At 40.9% G+C, this 19613-nt stretch overlaps 1 protein-coding gene across 1 annotated transcript in view; it reads left to right on the forward strand.

Annotated features, from left to right (window-relative positions):
- Window positions 1–19613, forward strand: part of rab3gap2 (RAB3 GTPase activating protein subunit 2 (non-catalytic)) — a 68504-nt gene that overhangs the window by 47681 nt on the left and 1210 nt on the right. The window contains exons 27-34 of the mRNA XM_055639720.1: window positions 1289–1355; window positions 4075–4145; window positions 6127–6162; window positions 9563–9637; window positions 12007–12225; window positions 13664–13753; window positions 15458–15673; window positions 18381–18539. Coding sequence (XP_055495695.1) covers window positions 1289–1355; window positions 4075–4145; window positions 6127–6162; window positions 9563–9637; window positions 12007–12225; window positions 13664–13753; window positions 15458–15673; window positions 18381–18539 — 933 coding nt within the window. The remainder of the gene's footprint in view (window positions 1–1288; window positions 1356–4074; window positions 4146–6126; window positions 6163–9562; window positions 9638–12006; window positions 12226–13663; window positions 13754–15457; window positions 15674–18380; window positions 18540–19613) is intronic.

A 19613-nucleotide genomic window follows, 5' to 3' on the forward strand; every position in this document is an offset into this window, starting at 1 on the left:
GCTCTGATGTTTTAGTTGTGGCATATTAACTAACTCTATACTGAGAATTGGAATGGTTCCAGGAAAAACTCTTACTTTGAGGGAGGGACTCACTAAATTTCCAATCAGACTCCTTGCCGCCTCACTTCACCCCCCCCCCCCCCCCCCCCCACCCTCATTTCAGATGAGATTAGTTTATTGACATATATACCAGGGTGCGATGGAATTCCCTGTTCACATGAATCTCTCTGAGTATTCCGCATTCATACAGTAAGTAATTACGCTGATGTTCTTTTGTGGTCACCAGTATCAGTGTGAAGGCTTCAGGCTATTTTGATGGTGATGTGGATGCTTAAGAACTAGCGACTATCTCCGTTTGAGTACAGGGTTGTGTTCATCTCCTCGCTTTCTTAGATCAACCAAGTCCTTCCTAATGTTAAGGCCTAAGTTATTACAGCTGTTGGGTGATAGTCAATGAGACGGGTCACTTTATTTTTCTTCCTGGCTGGAATTGAGATTTATTTGAAGCTGATGGGGACAGAAGACTGTTGAAGATATTGAATACTGTGGCCAGTTGGTTGATGCATGACTCCATCGGGCTGGCTGGTTTCGGAAACGTTACGCTCCTGAAAGCAGATCTGACTCGAGCACTGAGATGAGTGGGCCAGTTGGGGAAAAGGGGGACTCGTGTAGGTTGAGCTTTGTTTACCTGTTCAAAAGGGGCATAAAATCCATCTAGCAGAGATGCTTCATTGAGATGGCTCCTGACTTCATCTTATAGACCGTGAATGTTTTCAGGCTCTGCCACAGTTGTCCGGCACCACTTGCTTATGTTAAGTGCCCAGCTTGATTTGGAATCCATCGGCATCTCTGATTGCCTTGCAAAGATGACACATGGCCTTATTTAGTGTGGAATCATCGTACTTGAAAGCTACCGATCTGGACTTTAGCAGAGAGTGGATCTCTCTGTTCATCCAAGGTTTTTGGTTAGGACAGCCCTTAATTGTCTTTCCATGTGATTATATGTGATATGAAGTGCTTTGTAATGTTTTTTTTACTTTAAATAAGTGTATATTGATTTTGATTGAATCTAATAATGTTGTTTAATTCTTATAATTTAAAGGTATATTGAATTTTAATACTTTCACGTTGCCATTTGAAGGCTTTTAATTCTCATTGTTTTTATTCTGTTCACTTTTTCATAATGATTTAATGAAATAATTTTACTTGAATTTTTCATATTGACTCTTCTGGCTTTAAAGTTGGATAAGTGCTATGTTTTTAGTCTCTGCTTTCTCTTGACTTCTAGGAAGGCTGCTTTTTGAGCAGATCTGTGGACCATCTGAAATGTGTTGACAATGGTCATGTTCAACGTGGTTAGTATCTGTTATGTTACCTTAAACATCCCCAATGGAAAATATTTTTAAATACATATCTAATTAATTACTAGTTGGAAGGATTGACTAAACCTCTGATAAAAATGGAGTTTGAAGCTTTTGTCGGGGACTGCTCTACTCAACTTCACAAAGCCGGGTTGTTCTAAGCTCAGTGCTACTCCCTTCCACACTACCTATGTTTGCTGGTAGGTAGGTAGAGCTGAGAAGTGGGGACTCATTCAGACAAGACAAACACTGCAGTTATTATTATTCTTCATAATAAATATAGGGCAATGAATAATTTCAGCAGAAGAGAGTGATCCTGTGAAATGGCTTTATCCGATCTAGCAATGTATGGCCAAATCAATTCTGCAATCGGCGTGATGAGTCTTTTATTTGGGCATCCTTGAAATATTTACTCGGGCAGCGTGGGGGGGGAGGGGGAGGGGGATTCCATTTTCCAAGCGATATCCATGCTTCCTGTGATTTGACACCTGTCCTTCTGGAATATGGCTTTTTCACCCCATTGTCAATCTCACATCTACAAGTTCCTCATAAATGTTATCTTCTGGCATTTCACCCATTGATTGGTTCAAATTTAGCTTTGCACATCAGAAACTAAAAATGTGTAATGTTGATGAATTTGCTCTCCTTAACTTCAATTTGCTTACTTGTGAAGCAGGAGGAGGCTAATCAGTGCATCGAGTATATGCCTTATCCCAATAGAGCAATCCCATCAGCTCCACTCTCCCTCCTCGTTTTATTATAGTTCTGTAACTTATTTTCAGTTTGCTCCAATTTGCTCCATTTGCCACTTAACTACATAATGGGAAAAATTGTAACATGCAGCATGCCGGTGAAGCACCCGGCAATACATTTCCCAATGACAGGAATAGCCATGGGTGGAGGGAGTAATTGTTTTCGAGGAACGCATTGCTTTCCCCATCCCATCCTTCAAGTGAAATTTGCTATTTTAATAAACTGAAAATTATTGATAAGAAACTGCCACTGCCTAAAAAAGTAGAGTGATTTATATATTTACTCGGGGGATTTTTAAGGCTGTGGTGTTATGCAAAGCCAGCAGTGGAAATGGTAATAGATTGGTAATGGTAATAGAATGGTAATAGAAATTGTAATAGTGACAGTTTCAAATTTAAACTAGATTCAAGAAGGACCCAGTAGAAATGCTGGAATTATTCAGAATGTAATCATACTTTATCCAAGTTATTTCAACATTAGTTATGGAACCATTTGAAAACTAGTTCTATGCTTGCACTTAGTCCACAATTCCACTGTTACACTCATATCTCTAAATGCAGGATTTATTTTTAACGCTTTGGCAATTTCAGTTTTAATTATAGAACTAGAAAAAGTAGGACCTGTTGGGTCCCAGTTACATGGTAGGCCTGGTACCCCAATTCAACCCATTCCCCAACGCAATATTCCACCACTCACCCGTTCTTCCAATGCAACCCGTTCCCCCAAAGCAATATTCCAACACTTACCCATAGCCCCTAACTGCGCAGGCACGGCTCATTTCCCCTCATCCCCGAACACTCCCTCTCCCTCCTCTTCAAGTGTTGGAAGGGAGGAGGGGAGGGAAGTCGGGTGTGTAATGGTGGGGTGAGAGCGGAGGATGGGTGTGTGTGGATGGGAGGGGGTGGAGAGGGTGATGTGGGGAGAGGGGGTGTGTGGGAGAGGGGGGTTGTGGGGGAGGGGGATGTGGTGGCGGGGGGTGTGTTGTGTGTGGGGGGGAGGTGTGTATGTGGGCAGGAGCAGTGTGGGGGGGGAGGGGTGTAGGGGGGAGGAGGGATGTGTGGGAGGGTGTGTGTCAGGCACGTGCCGTGAGTTATTAGTCAGGGTAGGCAGTGGCTTTTAAAAATCTTGAAAACCGCGCATGCGCAGATTGTTCTCTCGACTTTTATCAAGTAATTTGTCTTCAATAGGTCCTATCTCTTAATAAAGTATTTAAAAAACATATAGCTCAAAGAAATTTACTTACCATATTATTTGTACACAAAATCCATTCTTCTCTCTTTGCTTCCTGTTGTACCAAGCTATTTTATATGTTCTAATTATTTTTGTTCCTTTGCGCTGTTGAAGTTCTTGAAGTTCCGGCGTTGGTCTGCTATTTTTAATTATTTTGGTCTTTTCCTCGTAACTTTGCTTCGAGCAACTCTTCAGGTAATCACTATCCATCTTTGAAAAACCCGCCAAGAAACTTGCGCATGCGCAGTAGGCTGGTGCGCATGCACAGTGCAGCACATGCACGCAGTCCACTGTGTAAAGGCAGAATTTCAGCTGCCTTTACGGACCGTTCCCACTGATAGCTTGAAGCATCGTCGACAGCTCGTGAGCAGCACATACTTCCGCATTTTAAATGCACTGCGGATGAAAGGCACGGGAGAATTACCCGTTTTTTTTAGGATTTTTAAACCTCGCTAACTTTTACGACATTCAATTGATCGGAACGAAACTTTGTGCACTCGCAGCGTGGGAGAACGGAGAGTGAACTGGTGAAAAATCGTGGCGCTATCACGAACCCTTTTTGCGCAAATAGACCGCCAATCCGGAAGATAACAAGATCAGAGTTTTAGTTATGTTTAGATGTCAAGCTTTTTTCATGACATTGAATATCTTGATTGCATTTATCTGCTCATTAATGTTCATGTTTTTATATTATGAGCAAGTCGTAATATGTATCTTGCCCTCTTTGCAGGTATTGCAGTAATGATGTGGAATACCTTTATTGTAAAGAGACTGTCAGCAGCTGCATACCTTATGGATAAGGTAAAGATGGGCCCAAATTGGATAATTTACATTATGTTCAACATACTGATCAATGCCTACTCTATGGAGTGCACCCGTTACTGTTGGTATTGCCTGCAGGAATGCCATCCCGAAACATATACCTTGCCAAGGGGAAAAATATTCTGAATGTTTACCCTACCCAAGCCCTTTGCTTTATTTATCTCTTATCAGGCCACCCCTTTACAGCCTTCACTCAGATAAAACAAACCCATTCAGTCTCTCCCTATAACTATACTGCTTCAATCTTGGCAACATCCCGGTGAATCTCCAGCACAACTACATCTTTCCTCTCGTCTGTTGAGTATAACTGCACACAATAGTCCAAGTATGGTTTAACTAGTGTTTTGTAAAGTTACAACGTAGCATCCCAACTTTTCTATTCCATGATCTGACCGATGGAGGCAAGAAAAGTATGTCATCTAGATGATAGAAACTCTTTTATCTTAGCGCTTATTTGTAATCTTGCACTGGTAAATATCAGTATGAATGTGGACTAGAAAACTTCAGATCACATTCAGGAACAGTGGTAACGCCCAAGAGCATGTTGAAAAATGGAAGAATTCAGCAGAAAAATAATAACTTTCCAGTGGATGTGAGGCCTTAATGTCAGCTGAATAATTTGTGACGGTATGTTTGTCTGCTGAGTGATTTGTTGTCATCCACATGTATTTATTCCACAATTTAAGTGACTGGAAATTACTAAGTAGACTAGCAATGCATTGATTTAAGATGGTTCTCAGTACTCCCTCCCACAATAACAAAGTCAATAATGGTATGGATCATAATCCAGAAGCATAGTGTAGGTATGTTACAAAACCTACCTGAATCGTCATTGGGAATCTGCCCTCAGCCATGTCGGCGATTTTGGCGCTGTTTGGAGGGGGCGGGTTTAAAACGCGATTTTTACTAGGCTGTACTAATAGCCTAAATCATTAACGAAAAATCGCTGCAAGACCCGGTCGCTATTATTAGTTTTATAGGCATTAATATAGTTAATAGTTTTTAAAATGGTTCTCAGTACCTCTCGCCCCCAGGGTTTTAAAGCAAAACAATAAAGGTATGTACCTTATTATTACATTAAATGGGGCATATATAAAACCCTATATATCAAGTTATCTATAGCGAATAGTTCATTTTGGGCTTTTTAGTGTAGTATTTTTCTCGGCATTTGAGGGCAAATGTATGTCATCTAAACCAGCGCGTTCCACATGAACCCAAGCCGATTTAAATGGGGACAGCAATTGAACACTAAATTCCTTCCATTTGGCCTATAAATTGGATATAAAAATCATGTTATATTGTTAATTATTTGTGAATAATCTTTGGTCACTTAGGCTATTTAAAAATGTTTATCTTTCCTTAAGAAATGGGCGTTTGACTATCCAAGATCACAGCTTTTTTGTAATGTCCATTGAAAATCAATAGGGAACAAGATGCTAATTTCCGAGTATGAAAATGGTCATAACTTTTTTAATACTTGAGATATGAAAGTGAATTTGGTGTCAAATTAAACTTATTGTTATGCTTTATCTGATGGGATAAATTGCAGACTTGATTTTTTAAATCTCAAAATTTTGTAACATTGCTACATAGTGTAGTAAATGTATTCATTCCCGTCAAACTGGACCACTCTCTTGCTGCTGTGATTGGATGCTTTTACATTTGCTTTTTGCAAACAACTCTAAGTATTATAAAAAATATATTACCAGACTTGCCATGCTTGTTGCCCAGTGGTGAGGTAAACGCAAAATAAAGTTGAAAATTTCATTTACTTTTTCAGGTATTAATTTTTATTGAATTGAAGGATTTATTTTTGCAGATTTTAATTACTGCAATACCTTCCTGCTACATGGATTTATAAGGAAATACCTTAATTGTTTCTAGACTGACTAAATGTGGCCAATTTCACTCATCTTAATCATGAGGACATGTACTGAGGTGATTTTTTTTTGTCTAACAGGTTGGGAAAGCACCAAAAGATAGACTGTGCAGAAGAGTGAGTATTTGTTATTCGGTGCAGATAAATCTTCACTAGTGCTAAAATCTATTTTTGCTTGCCTTTATTTGAATTGAAACATCAGAAAATGGATATGAAATGTTACCATTATGACCTGAAGTCAAGTGAAAGATGAGGTGTTGTCTTCCTTATTTGAAATGAGATATTGACCAGGCTAGGACTATTCCTTGGAGCACAGGAGGATGAGGGGCGCTTATAGAGGTGTATAAAGTCATGAGAGGAATAGATTGGATAGACACACTGTCTCTTGCCCAGAGTAGGGGAATCGAGAACCTGATGACATAGTTTTAAGGTGAAAGGGAAAAGATTTAATAGTAACGTGAGGGATAACTTTTTCACACAAACGGTGGTGGATGTATGGAAGGAGCTGCCAGAGGCTGGGACTATTGCAAAGTTTAAAAAACAATTAGACAGGAACATGGATAGAATAGGTTTGGAAGGATATGGGCCAAATACAGACAGGTGGGTACCAGTGTAGATGGGACATGTTGGTCGGTGTGGGCAAGTTCGGCTGAAAGGACTGGTTCCACGCTGTAGGACTCTATGGCTCTTTAGTGCTTCAATTCAGTTCACTTTAAAATATGTTATACATGGTCATTGCAGTCCCCACAATGGGTTGTTTTGCACTCTGAAATATAAATTATTCAGTTCAGTGCAGTAGATATTTGAAATATTTTCTTGTGCAGAAATACCCCTTGTTTGGACTGAACTTTCTGTCACGAAAGGCTAATTAGTGTTGTGGGTGATTCAGGAATATGAGGATATTCAAGATCATCCAGTCTGCTTTTTCTTGTCGACTTGTCAGTTACATATTTTCTACTTCAAGGCAGCATTAATTTCAAGTTTGCTAGTGCGGAGTGCTGAATATCAGTGAATTTTGTCTGGGTACATAAAGAGTCAAAGCATCAGTTGAATTGGAAACATTCTAGTTCTGCTAATTCATACATCTCGTGTTCCCTAAAAGTGATGAAGCAGGTGGACAGCGGGCTGAAGAGTGTTTGGCATGATTGTCTTCATTGGGAAAGGTATTAGGTACAAAAGATAGGACATAATGATGCAGCTTTACAAGTTGTTGGTCAGACTGCACTTGGAATACCTGGTGTGGTTCTGGTTGCCCAACTATAATAAGGATTAATTAAGTTGGAAAGGGTGCAGAAGAGGTTAACCAGAATATTACCTTGCATTATAGGTAGAGGTTGAATAGGCTGGGACTTTCTTCTTTCCAGCATAGGAGACTGAGTGTTGACCTCTTTGAGCTGTATAGGTTCATGAAGGGCAGGATAACGTAAACACCCATGGTAGAGGATTGTAAAACTAGAGGGCATAGGCTTAACATGAGGGGAGATATTTAAGAGGGACCGTAGGGGCAATGCTTTTATTCAGAGGGTTGTCTGTATTTGGAATGAGCTGCCAGAGGAAGCTATAGAAGTGGATACAGTTACGACTTTTAAAAGACATTTGGGCATTTATGGATCGGAAAGGTTCAGACGTGTCTGGACCAAATTCAGACAAATAGAACTGGCCCAATACTAGACTAAGTGGGACCCGTTGGGTCCCATGTTCACACGGGAGGGCTGGTCCCCAACGCAATATTCCACCACTCCACCAATTCCAATATTGGTGGCCAGTGGCGGGGGGGTGGGGTTCTGGAGCACTAGTATGGGTATTGTAGGCTGAAGGGACTGGTTTCCAGAGGGCTAGTATGGACATTGTGGGCCAAATGGATTATTGGGGTGGCAGCTCAGTCAATCAAGCCTGATATGCTGGCAGCTCACTCACGGCTGGTGGGCCAGCAGTTGACTCATGGCTATTCCTTGAAATTCCATTTCAAGCAGGGTGCAAGGCTACTAAATTCAGGTGCAGTTTCCTACCACTTCAAGCAGGGCGCAGGGCCACCAAACTCAAGTGCAGTTTCATGCAGGGTGCAAGGCCACCACATTCAAATGTTTCATACCATTTCAAGCAGGGTCAAACCACCATAAAACCATATAAACACCACACTCACAGTTCAGTAGACATTCAGTGTGTTCAGTTGATTCACAGCACAGACAGAGTCGTGACCTCTCCCTCCCCCATCTTGCAGAGACTTAGCCACACCCACGCATCCGGGTTTTATAATCCCTCCCCCCTCCCACTGGAAGGGGTGTGGCCTTCATGGCGTGATTGACATGAGAGAGATTCTCAACATTTTTTTTAAACACTAATAACCCTTTTATTTTTCATTGATGGGAAGAATCCTCTGCACCTGATGAGCGGAGGGGGACTGAGTAAGATGGCCAAAAATCACAGACTAACGGGTAGCGTTTTATCTAAAATCAATATACAGTGCAAACAGGAAGTTGTCAAGTTTAGACTTACAACCATTTGCAGTGCAGTATTTCAAAGCAACCACCACCAACAACCATTTGCAGTGCAACATTTCACAGCAACCACCACCAACAACCATTTGCAGTGCAGCATTTCAAAGCAACCACCACCAACAACAACCATTTGCACCATTTGCAGCATTTCAAAGCAACCACATTTTCATTTTCAAACCACATTAAGGGCACTCACAGTTGAGTAGATTGAGGGGGGACTGAGTAAGATGGCTAAAAATCACAGCAGTAAGTGGCAGCATTTTTTCTAAAATTATGAAATCATGAAAAACAGGAAGTGGTCAAGATCAGAGTTTTAGTAATTTAGATAGGTGCCAACTTGGTCCACATGGACAAAGTGGGCTGAAGGTTCTGTACGTGTGCTGTACCACACTGACTCTCAAACTAGATTGTACCTCTCTGTTTGAAAGGAAGACAAATCCCAGAGGCCAGTGTCAATCTTGGACTGTTTCTTTATTGTCTGAACTCATGTTAGTTTTTCAATTTATAATTAGTTGGAGCGGTTTTTCCTCAACTCTAATTTAATTAATGTTCTCTACTTTTGCTGTCTGGAGGATCACACATCCATGAAAGTTCTGGATGTCAAAAACCTTGGTCTTTAATTATTGCCACAATTGCGGTGTAAATCTGGGACAAATGCTGATTCAGTTTCCAGATACGCACAAAATGTGATTTGCCCAGCAGGCAGCAGCTGATGTTGCCGTGCAGTGCCATGACCCTACATCAAATTCCTCTGAAATAGTAGTTTTAGTTTCCTATATTCATATAAATTTCACTTCTTAGAATTAGAGTAAACAAATGCATTGGTTTTCTCTCTACAAGAGGGAGAAATTGTGACGTCAGCTTAGTGCACTTGAAGCCTGAAGGCAGATGGACACTTGCTCTTTCAGTTGGTTTAAAGTGTGATAGTTACGTTTAGAATTGAGAAGAAATGTAGATCAAAAACATTTGGTGTACGGGCTTTTTAAAAAAATAATGATTTCATAAATTTCTTCTGACAGGATGTGGGCATGAGTGACACAGCTATGACCTCTTTCCTTGGGTCTTGTTCACTGCTGATTCAAACTTTAATGGAGGTAATACAAAAGCTAATTTGACTTAAACAACGTTATCATATGGCATGCTGTTTTTATTATGCAGATACAGTATTGTATAATCATGAAAGGAACATGCCTTTCACTTTTTGAGACTGTTACATCCAGTGTAGTCCAAGGAATATAAATACTTAAATAATTTTAAATTTAAATTATTTTCCTTTGAATCTTAGTATTTGTAATTAATGTAGATGAAAAAAAAGTTATCTTGCTGGGGAAGTTCAATTTCCCAAATATTAGCGGGGATTGCCTTGGTGTTAGAAACTCGGTGGTTAAAGTGTAGCCAAGAGAGTTTTGTATATAGATAGACCAATATTTGAAATAGCACGACTGGACCTTGGGTAATGTAGCTAATCCAGTGGATGGAGTATTATTAGTGAGGGATTATTTTGGAGATATAATTCATATATGTCTATAATTCCATATATTTTAAAGTGGTTACGGAAAAGTAAAGATCTTAATTAGGGGAAGGTCAACATCATTAACATAGCAGAGGTAGATTGGTAGATCTACTTTTGCATATTGGGAAAAGAGAAAATAGCAAGCGTTCAAGGATAACAGGTTCCTGTAAGGGCAAGAACATGGGATATCAAGGATAGGGAACCATGGGTGGGATATTGAGGGTAGACTAAAGTGGGGGAAAAAAAACATGTGACAGGTAAAGGGAACTATTAATGGGTAGTAACGAACAAAATGCTGGAGAAACTCAGCAGATTAGGCAGCATCTGTAGAGAAATGGACTGGAAATATTTTGGGTTGGGACCCTTCTTCAAACAGGTTTGAAGACAGGGTACAGATAGGGTAGATTACAGGAAAGTTTTCCCCATATCATAGGTAGAACAAATTTGGGGATTTTATTTTAGGGAAAGAGTTAGAGAGAATATGAGGAGGACCTTTTCACCCAGAGCAGGAAACTGGGTTGTTGACACTATTTAGGAAATGTCTAGATGAGCACTTGAATTGCTTAGACACAGAGGGCTATGACTCAAATGCTGGGAGATAGGATTAATATAGGAGGTGTCTACAGGCTTGTGTGGACAGGTTGGGCAGATTAGCCCATGTTCATGCTGCACAATTCTATTCTAACACTAAACTGGAAGTCATGAACCTCATGTCTGCCACTGTAAACAGAAAATTCTCTGCTTCTTCTTTGGTGTCCTTATGCTATATAGTGGCTCGCCACTACTGTACACATCGTTGCACTATTGGAATGTTAAGTGCAAGGTCTGCAGTGGTACATGGATTATCCAGTAATGGGCATTGCAGTAGGTGTTGCATTGTCTGGGTCTGTGTGCCACAGTCACAGGTTGTTGTACCCTCGATGTAGTCCCATTTGTGCAGTGTCGCCCTTGACCGCCCGACCCAGGTTCGCAGTCGGTTGAGACATCTCCAGTTCAGCCAGTGATCATCAGCACATGGTGGTAGGCGCTCTGCTGCTGGTATGCCCATCTTGGTGGAAATAGGGACAGTGGCTATTCTCTGCTGATAAGGCAATGCATATTTCAAAACTATTGCTAGTTTTAGTTCAACTTGGAAGTTGAACCAAAGGAAAAAACTCCAATATCCTCTTACTTAAACAATTGTCATAGATTAGTTCAGGTAATGATTTTTGGCAGAAAAGGATTAAAGTGTTCCTGAATCTTTTAAATCTTCTTGTGTTCTGAAGAATTATTTAGCAACCTGCTTAAGGAACTGTGGTAGTTTAAACTTAATCTTTAAGAACATAGATTTCACTGTGAACAAGAACATATTTTGCTTGCTTATCAAAACTGCCTTTGTGACCCTGCAAAATCTTTGAGAAAATTAACTATTTAATTTTGTCTGGCATTAGGTAACATTTTTGGGGATTAGATTTCTATAACGGAAATAATCCTAGAAGTTACAACCAAACACTGTGTGAGAAACTGTTGTGAGATGTTAGGTTACACAAAAATAAATAAAATTACATCGATACATTAGCAGAAATTATAATACAAAATGTATTTAATCATCTAGCAGATCATAATATTTCTGCACACAACAATTTTTAAGATAAATGAAACTTGCTGATGAGATGGAAAATAAATTTGAATTTGGTTTCAATTTTTGAGTGCAGGTATGCTCATGGCAGTAGATAAGGTGAAAGCAATAGACAGATTAAAATGAATCTACATAATTGAAGGAAAGGCACAGTAGGTATTGCTGATAGAAAGAAATGACGTGAAATTTAAATAGCATAGATGTGGAATTGTTGAGATGAGTGGCCTCTCGTTTACATGATGTAATTGTTGATAATGTGCAAGCTGACTTTAGTAACATTGGTCCGTAAATTATGTATTCCTGCATTTCACCCTTTTTGAAATTTGTCATAGGCTGAAATTAGCAGCGATGAGATGAAGGAACCATTTCTGCAGATTGAGGATACCTGGTCAGCTATAGAGGGTCCAACATCAATAGTGGATATGGCTCTAGAACAAAGACACGTCCATTATCCTTTGGCTGAACACCATTACATTCTAGCTGTTATTATGCACGGAATCATGCTTTTTGGAATGAAATCTGTCAAAATATTTAGTCTATTTGATAGTAAGGTATGGTATTTGCCAGGTAATCTATCTATTTTATTATCTAAAATGCTGTGGTATTTTGAAGGCACTGTCAACGTGAATACCATTATATGACATGCTTCTAAAGCAAAATGTATAAATCTATATTCCAAGAATTCCACAACACACCTTACTTATACTTTTAAATACCTTTCTTCCAAGTTCAGGCTATTTAAACTTCAAATTATTACCTTGCTATTTAAATGGTTATAAAACGTGCAAGTAGAACTGCCTTAAAAGTGTAATTTTGTGTGCTAACTAGAGGCAAAAAGCACAGAAACAGGTAATTTGGCCCAAATGATCCACACTGATCAAGTTGCTTACCTGAACTCAACCCATTTGCCTGTAATTGATCCATGACCCTCTAAACCAGGGGTGTCAAATTCATTTTAGGTCATGTGCCGGATTGGGCAAAATGTGACTTCATGCGGGCCGGATCAGTTGTGCACACGCGCGCATGCTCCCACAGCTTTCGTTGCCTTTGTTTTTCAACCTGTGTCTCATGCGTCTCAGTCTCTGCTATAACTACAAAGTGTTTCACTTTTCGAATTTTGTTTCTTATGAAGATTGCCCAGCAAGCATTACTTTTATGATTGGTATTAACTTACAGTGGTAGGCTACAAGAACATTGTGATGAGAGAGACAAAATGATGCTATTTTGGCTAAGATTGTTTTGGGAACCACACCCTTTCCATTAATAAACCATTTGAAATCGAACATTAGCAGACACAAATGCAGACCTAAAAAAACAAATTGTGGTTTTGTTAGATCTACTCTGCCACTATTTTAGCACTGGCATCCAAGAGATGGCCTCCTCCGGTCAGTGCAGGTTTCTGTGATGATCGGGAGACCAGGAAGAGCCTAGAACAGAGATGCTTTGCGGTAAGCTGAGCTCTCTCATTCGCTATGCTGCTCCACAGTGTAAAGAGAAAAGTATCCACCGCGCAATCCGCACCGCTACAATGTTTTTTTCCCTCGCATCCACCCAGCCACTCCGCACCGCGCAACTTAACCCCAGTATCCTCATTGGCCACAGCTGACTGCCCAGAGGGCGGTTACTTCTCCCATTCGGCCAGCCTGGCCGGTTGTTTGACACCCCTGCTCTAAATCCTTCGTATCCATGTTTGACGTGTTATAATTGTATCTGTTCCTACCACTTCCCCTGGCAGCTTGTTCCACAGACCCACCATCCTCCATGTGATAAAGTTGCCCCTCAGGCCCCCTTTAAAACTTCCCCATCTCACCTGAGACTTCTGGCCTCTAGTTTTAGCCATTCCAACCCTGAGAAAAAGACTGCAACCACCCGACATATCTCTGGCCCTCATGCTGTGTGTGCCATTTATAACTGGTAGTGAAATATTCCATCCATTTGGCATGGGTAAGAAATTGTATCAAATACTCAGTGTTCTGCATTTACTTCCAGGGAAAAAATGCTTTTTTCAGGGAGCTGACATCAATCCAATTGCTGCCAAGTGGAGATATGGATCCCAACATAGTCTCCCTCAGACAACAGGTAGTAAAATTGTTGAAGAATATTGCTCGTCGAAACAGTCATTCAGAATTGGAATTAAGTGATTAAAAATAAATTGTTGTTTGAAATTTATAAATTCTATCTGTTCACAGTAGAATTAATACAATAACTATGTTCAGTAAATGTATTCCTCATACTTACAATTGTATTGGTAACTAGTCCTATTGAAACTTTTTGTGTTGCTAACTAACAACGTGACAAACTGATAATAATGACTCCTTTGTTAAACAAATTTCATTCTGTATTGCTTTGGAACATATTCATTTTGAGGATCAGAGTTCAAATTTGTACATTGTTGATTTGAAGTCCGAAATGAAATGAAACAAACTGAATCCACAGCACAAAAATGATGCGTTCTGATTTAGGAGTATTATGAAGACAGTCTAGTTTCCAAAATATGCATTTTTATTCAGCCCCTTTTCTGAGAACCAGTGTTGCATCTCTCCTTCAGCACATAAGACGTAATAGATTCAACATTTTATGAGAAACCTAGACCAAGTGTGGACCCGTTGGGCCCCGTCTCCCAACGCAATATTCCACCACTGACCCATAGCCCTCAACTGCGCAGGCGCAGGTGACGGGTTCCCGTTGTGACGCCAGAGATTCCCATTGTGACGCGAGTCACAGCAACCCTTCACCAAATGCGCAGGTCGCGGCCGGCAATTGGAAGCGCGACTGCAACGTTTTTAAAGTTTCACAATGGCAATAACTTGTAAAATATAAGATCAATGTGAACGCATCTCACTCTCCCTCTTCAGTCCCCTATTCCCCTCCTCCATTATCCTCCTCACCCTCCACCAACCCTCCTGCTTCCTCCCCTCACCCCCAATAATAATAATCTTTTTCCCTCCACCCCCTCCCATCCTCCATTACCTCACCATCCCTCTTCCTACCCCTATCCTCCTCCATGCCCCCTCATCCCCAGCACTCCCTCTCCCTCTTCACCCTCCCTCTCCTTTCCACTTAGTCACTCCCTCCCTCCATAACCTCTCTCCCCTACCTACTCCCCTCCTCTCCCTCTATCTCCCTGCTCCCCACCTCCCCCACTGCACTCTATCCCCCACTCCCTACCACCCCACTTTGCCCATCTCTCGCATCACCTCCATCTCCCCTCTCTATCCCCCTGCTCCCCCACCGCCCCCTCCCCCCAATGAAAAGCGCAATGTTTTAAAAAAAAAAAAAAATTCTCAATGAAAATCGCGTTTTTCTTTATAATAACGTAAACACAATGTTAGCTGTTAATGAAAACGGAAGAATTTGTTTAAAATTGAGTTTTTTTAGAATAAAGTCAATGAAAATTGCAAATTTTTTTGTTGTTTTTTTTTTGTTTTGTTTTTTAAGTAAATAAAATTTGGGATCCCGTTGTGATGTCGAACACGGCTGACGGCAGGGCAAGTGAAAAAGTGTTTTTTGTAAAGTTTAAAATGTCACTAACTTGTAAAATATAACATCAATCTGAACGAAACTTGGCTAATGCACACACCAGGACAACGGTGAGTCAGGTGGGCCAAAAATTGTAGCTGTATTGTGTACCGTTTTTGTGGAGTTTCCAGAACACACGCACATACTAACAAACAAGATGAGAGTTTTAGTAATATAGATATAGATAAAAGATCCCCAATTTTCTCACATCTGACCAGATCTCGTAACTTCCTACTGCAGTGACTTGTATTTATTTTTTTCCAGTTCTTAATGAAATTAGTCAGTGCTGCAGTGGAAGAACTAATACAACCGCCGAAGACTGAACATGCTTCTGAACAACACTCGTATTCAGAACAAAATGAAGACTGGCCCTCAGTGGCAGTAGAGCTGTCTCAGAACCTCCAGGTGAATGAGGATTGTATTAAACGCCATCACGTGTGTGAACTGTACAGTCATGGAATTGACCACATTGGTGAAGAGGTAAGTGTTACTATTTAAATGTATAATTAAAATAATCTAATGTCTAGAGGCAATGTACATTGAGGAATAAAACGGGAGGAAATTCGGCCGTGCACAATCCTTTGTGCGTGATAGAACATATGAGCATAAGGAGCAGGCTAAAGCATGTGTTGATGCTTCCCTGGCCAAACATGATGGGTGTTGATTTAATCACAAACCTGAGAGTGCCTCTCTGGGTGTAACATAGTGATGCATGGACATTTCAACCTAGGCTGTGCTCCAGTTCTGGCATGCATCTTGAACTTGCATTCTTGGTAGCAATGAGCCAAGCTAGTGTTTGATAATCAGTCAGTGCTATGTGATTTCTCCTTGTATTTCTGGAGAGATGCAGTGAGTGCAGCTTATGCTTGTCCTTCTAATCTTGGGTACCTTATATGGCTGTTTCTCATTTCTGGAACATTTTGATCGGGCCTAAGTCGTGTAATTTAAGAACCTCTTAAACTGGGCAAGAATTAGCATAAGATTTTAAAATGACAGTAATTTTGTCAGGAAGATTAGGGAAAATATCAAAATGGTGAGATATTAGCTAAACTTCCAGCCATCTTGCCGACTCCGGCCAACTGTACCCATCTACCTGCGTTTGGCCCGTTTCCCTCTAAACCTTGTCCTCTCCATCTACCTGTCTAAATGTTTCTTAAACGTTGCAATTGTACCTGCCTCGACTACATCCTCTGACAACTTGTTCCATACACCTACCACCCTTTGTGTCACAAAGTTACCCCTCAGATTCTTATTTAACCTTTCCGTCCCTCTCTTCCCCCCCCACCTCCCCACCTTAAACCTTGTCCTCTGGGCAAGAGACTCTGTGCATCTACCTGATCTATTCCTCATGATTTTATATACCTCAATAAAATCACCACTCATCTTCCTGCACTCCAAGGTATACAGTGCTATCTTGCTCAACCTTTCCATTGCTCATGCCTTCAAGTCCTGGCAACATCCTCATAAATCTTCTCTGCACCTTTTCCCGCTTGATAACATCTTTCCTATAACATGGTGCCCAAAACTGAACAATACTCTAAATGCGGCCTCACCAACATCTTATACAACTGCAACATGACCCAACTTCTATACTCAATTCTCTGACTGAAGGCCAATGTGCCAAAAGCCTTTTTGACCACCCTATCTACCTGTAATGCACTTTCAACGAACTATGTACATGTACTCTGCTCTAACTCCCTCTGCTCTACCACACTCCCCAGAGCCCTACTGTTCACTGTGTAGGTTCTGCCCATGTTAGAACTCCCAAAGTGCAACACCTCACATTTCTCTGTGTTAAATCATTCCTCAGCCCACCTGCCCAACCAAACAAGATCCTGCTGCAATTTTTGACAACCATCCTATGTACAACACCACCCACTTTTGTGTCATCTACAAAGTTGCTAGCCATGCCATGTACGTTCCTATCCAAATTATTGATATAGATGGCAAACAACAATGGACCCAGCACCGAATCCTGAGGCACACCAATAGTCACAGGCCTCCGGTCCAAAAAGCAACCTTCCACCAACACCCTCTGCTTCCTTCCATGAAGGTCTCCCCACAATCTCCACCGTCACAGTCCAAATTTGTTCAACCTTTCCTTGTAGCTAATACCTCCTAATCCAGATAGCTTTCTGGTAAACTTCTTCTGCACCCTCTTCAAAGCCTCCACATCCTTCCTGAAATGGGGTGAGCACAACTGAACACAATACTCTAAATGTGACATCCAAAGTTTTTAGAGCTGCTTCATGACTTCCTGACTTTTACATTCAATGCCCTGACCAACAAAGGCAAGTATACCGTACACTTTCTTTACCCTTCCATCTACTTGTGATGTCACTTTCTGGACTTGGATTCCAAGAACCCACTGTACGTTAGTGCTGTTAAGGGTCTTGTCATTAACTGTAAACTTTCCTCTTGCATTCAAACTCTCAAAAGTTACACCCCTTCACTCTCATTCGGATTGAACTGCATTTTGCACGTCAATGCATATTTCCGTAACTGATCTATATCCTGCTGTATCCTATGAAAGCCTTCCTCGCAGTCTGCAACAACAAGAAGTTTGGTCACCTGCAAACGCACTTACCAGCCCATCGCCGTTTATGTCCATGTCACATTACAAACGGAGGTCCTAGCACAAATCCCTGTGGAACTGCATTAGTCACAGACCTCCACCCAGAATAAAGTCCTTCCATTACAACCCACACTCCAATGTGTAAACTGTGAACCCATACAACCAAGTCCCCATGGATTGTGTGCATCATCATCCTCTGCATCAGCCTACTATAGGGGACTTTATCAACTGGGGGATTGTTACAAAAAGTGCTGGAAGAACACGACAGTCAAGCAGCATCTGGAAAGAGAAACCACAAAAACCGGTTAGCACTTCTTCTCAGAATTAACAGGTTTCTCTTTCCACTGTTGCTGGTTCACTGACTGAGTAATTCCAACCTCTAGTTTTATTTATGTGAACCTGATGTGAACTTTTACATTTTACTACTAAAAATAAAAGTTAAGTTTGGAGCATTTATGTTGCGATGACCAGATTGGCGTTTTAAATGTGCCAGAATAATTGGGGAAATGCCCATTTTCGACGAATAATGTCTGATCGAAACTTTAGTTTAAAATCTTATCAGTGCACAGAATAAGCTTTTGAGCCATGTCTTTCCTTTTGTCGCCTGCTCAGGCAATTCTCCAGGTGCATGATCAAGAGGTCCTGGCATCCCAGTTGCTTGTGCTGACAGGACAGAGACTTGCTTATGCTTTACTCCACACTCAGACTAAAGAGGGCATGGAACTGCTGGCCAGACTCCCTCCAGTGTTGTGCACTTGGCTTAAGGCCATGGTAAGTATAAATAATATTCCATCCAGGTAATGCCAAAAGAACTAAGAGACAAAGTCAAATTCTTTTGTGCAAAGTTAAAAAACAAAATCACAAAACATATTGTGGCAAATGAAAGCTTAGATTGCAAGTTTTGAAACGTATTAAATTGTTTATTTAATATATTCTCAATGGGTTATCTTAGAGAGAGAAAGATTAATGAAAATTATTATTGAACATTTGTATATTACCTTCCTCAGAAACCATGATCGTTGAGCACCAGTCACAGAATGGGATTCCCCCCCCCCCCCCCAAACACACAACGGGGAAAATCTAAATTTGAGAATATAAGTATTAATAATGGGAGCCATGAAAATGATTGAATTGCTTCCTTCATTGCAATTAGGGGAGCTGATCTAGTCTCTAAGTAATGTTATACACATTATCACTATACTTTGATTCTCCAGTTAGGTCAATAATTTAATTTTGATCTACTAACTTTAAAATGCCTACTAACATCAGCATATGAGAATATAATTAAAAGGAACTACACCTGCTAGTTTATACCATAGACACAAAATGCTGGAGTAACTAAACATCCTTGAATAACATTGAGAGGTGACGTTTCGGGTCGGGGCCCATCTGATTGTAGAGGTGTGGTGGGGGAGGAAATAAGAAATCACAGGACAAATCGGGGACGGCAACAGATGACCTCGGGCAAGGAGGTTCCCCGATAGGCCAATTGTTAGCTAATGACAGCGTGAGTCCAATAGAGATGCATTGTTGTGAACTGTGGAATGGGACTGGGCTTTCAGTGGGGCAGGGGGATGTTTGTATAAGTTACCTAAAATGGTGAATTCAATGTTTATACCGCTGGGTTGTAAGCTACCCAAGCAAAACATGATGTGCAGTTCCTCCAATTTGTGTGTGGCCTCACTCTGGCAATGGAGGAGGCCCAGGACAGAAAGGTCAATATGGGAATGGGAAGTTAAGCTGGTTGGCAACTGACAGATCTAATGGGCCTTGGCGGACAAGCGTAAGTGTTCAGTGAAACGTCGTCGAATCTAACGGCAACAAGTCTCGCCGACGTATCCATCT

Source organism: Leucoraja erinacea, chromosome 8 (genome assembly GCF_028641065.1).
Source record: "Leucoraja erinacea ecotype New England chromosome 8, Leri_hhj_1, whole genome shotgun sequence".
Classification (NCBI taxonomy): domain Eukaryota; kingdom Metazoa; phylum Chordata; class Chondrichthyes; order Rajiformes; family Rajidae; genus Leucoraja; species Leucoraja erinaceus.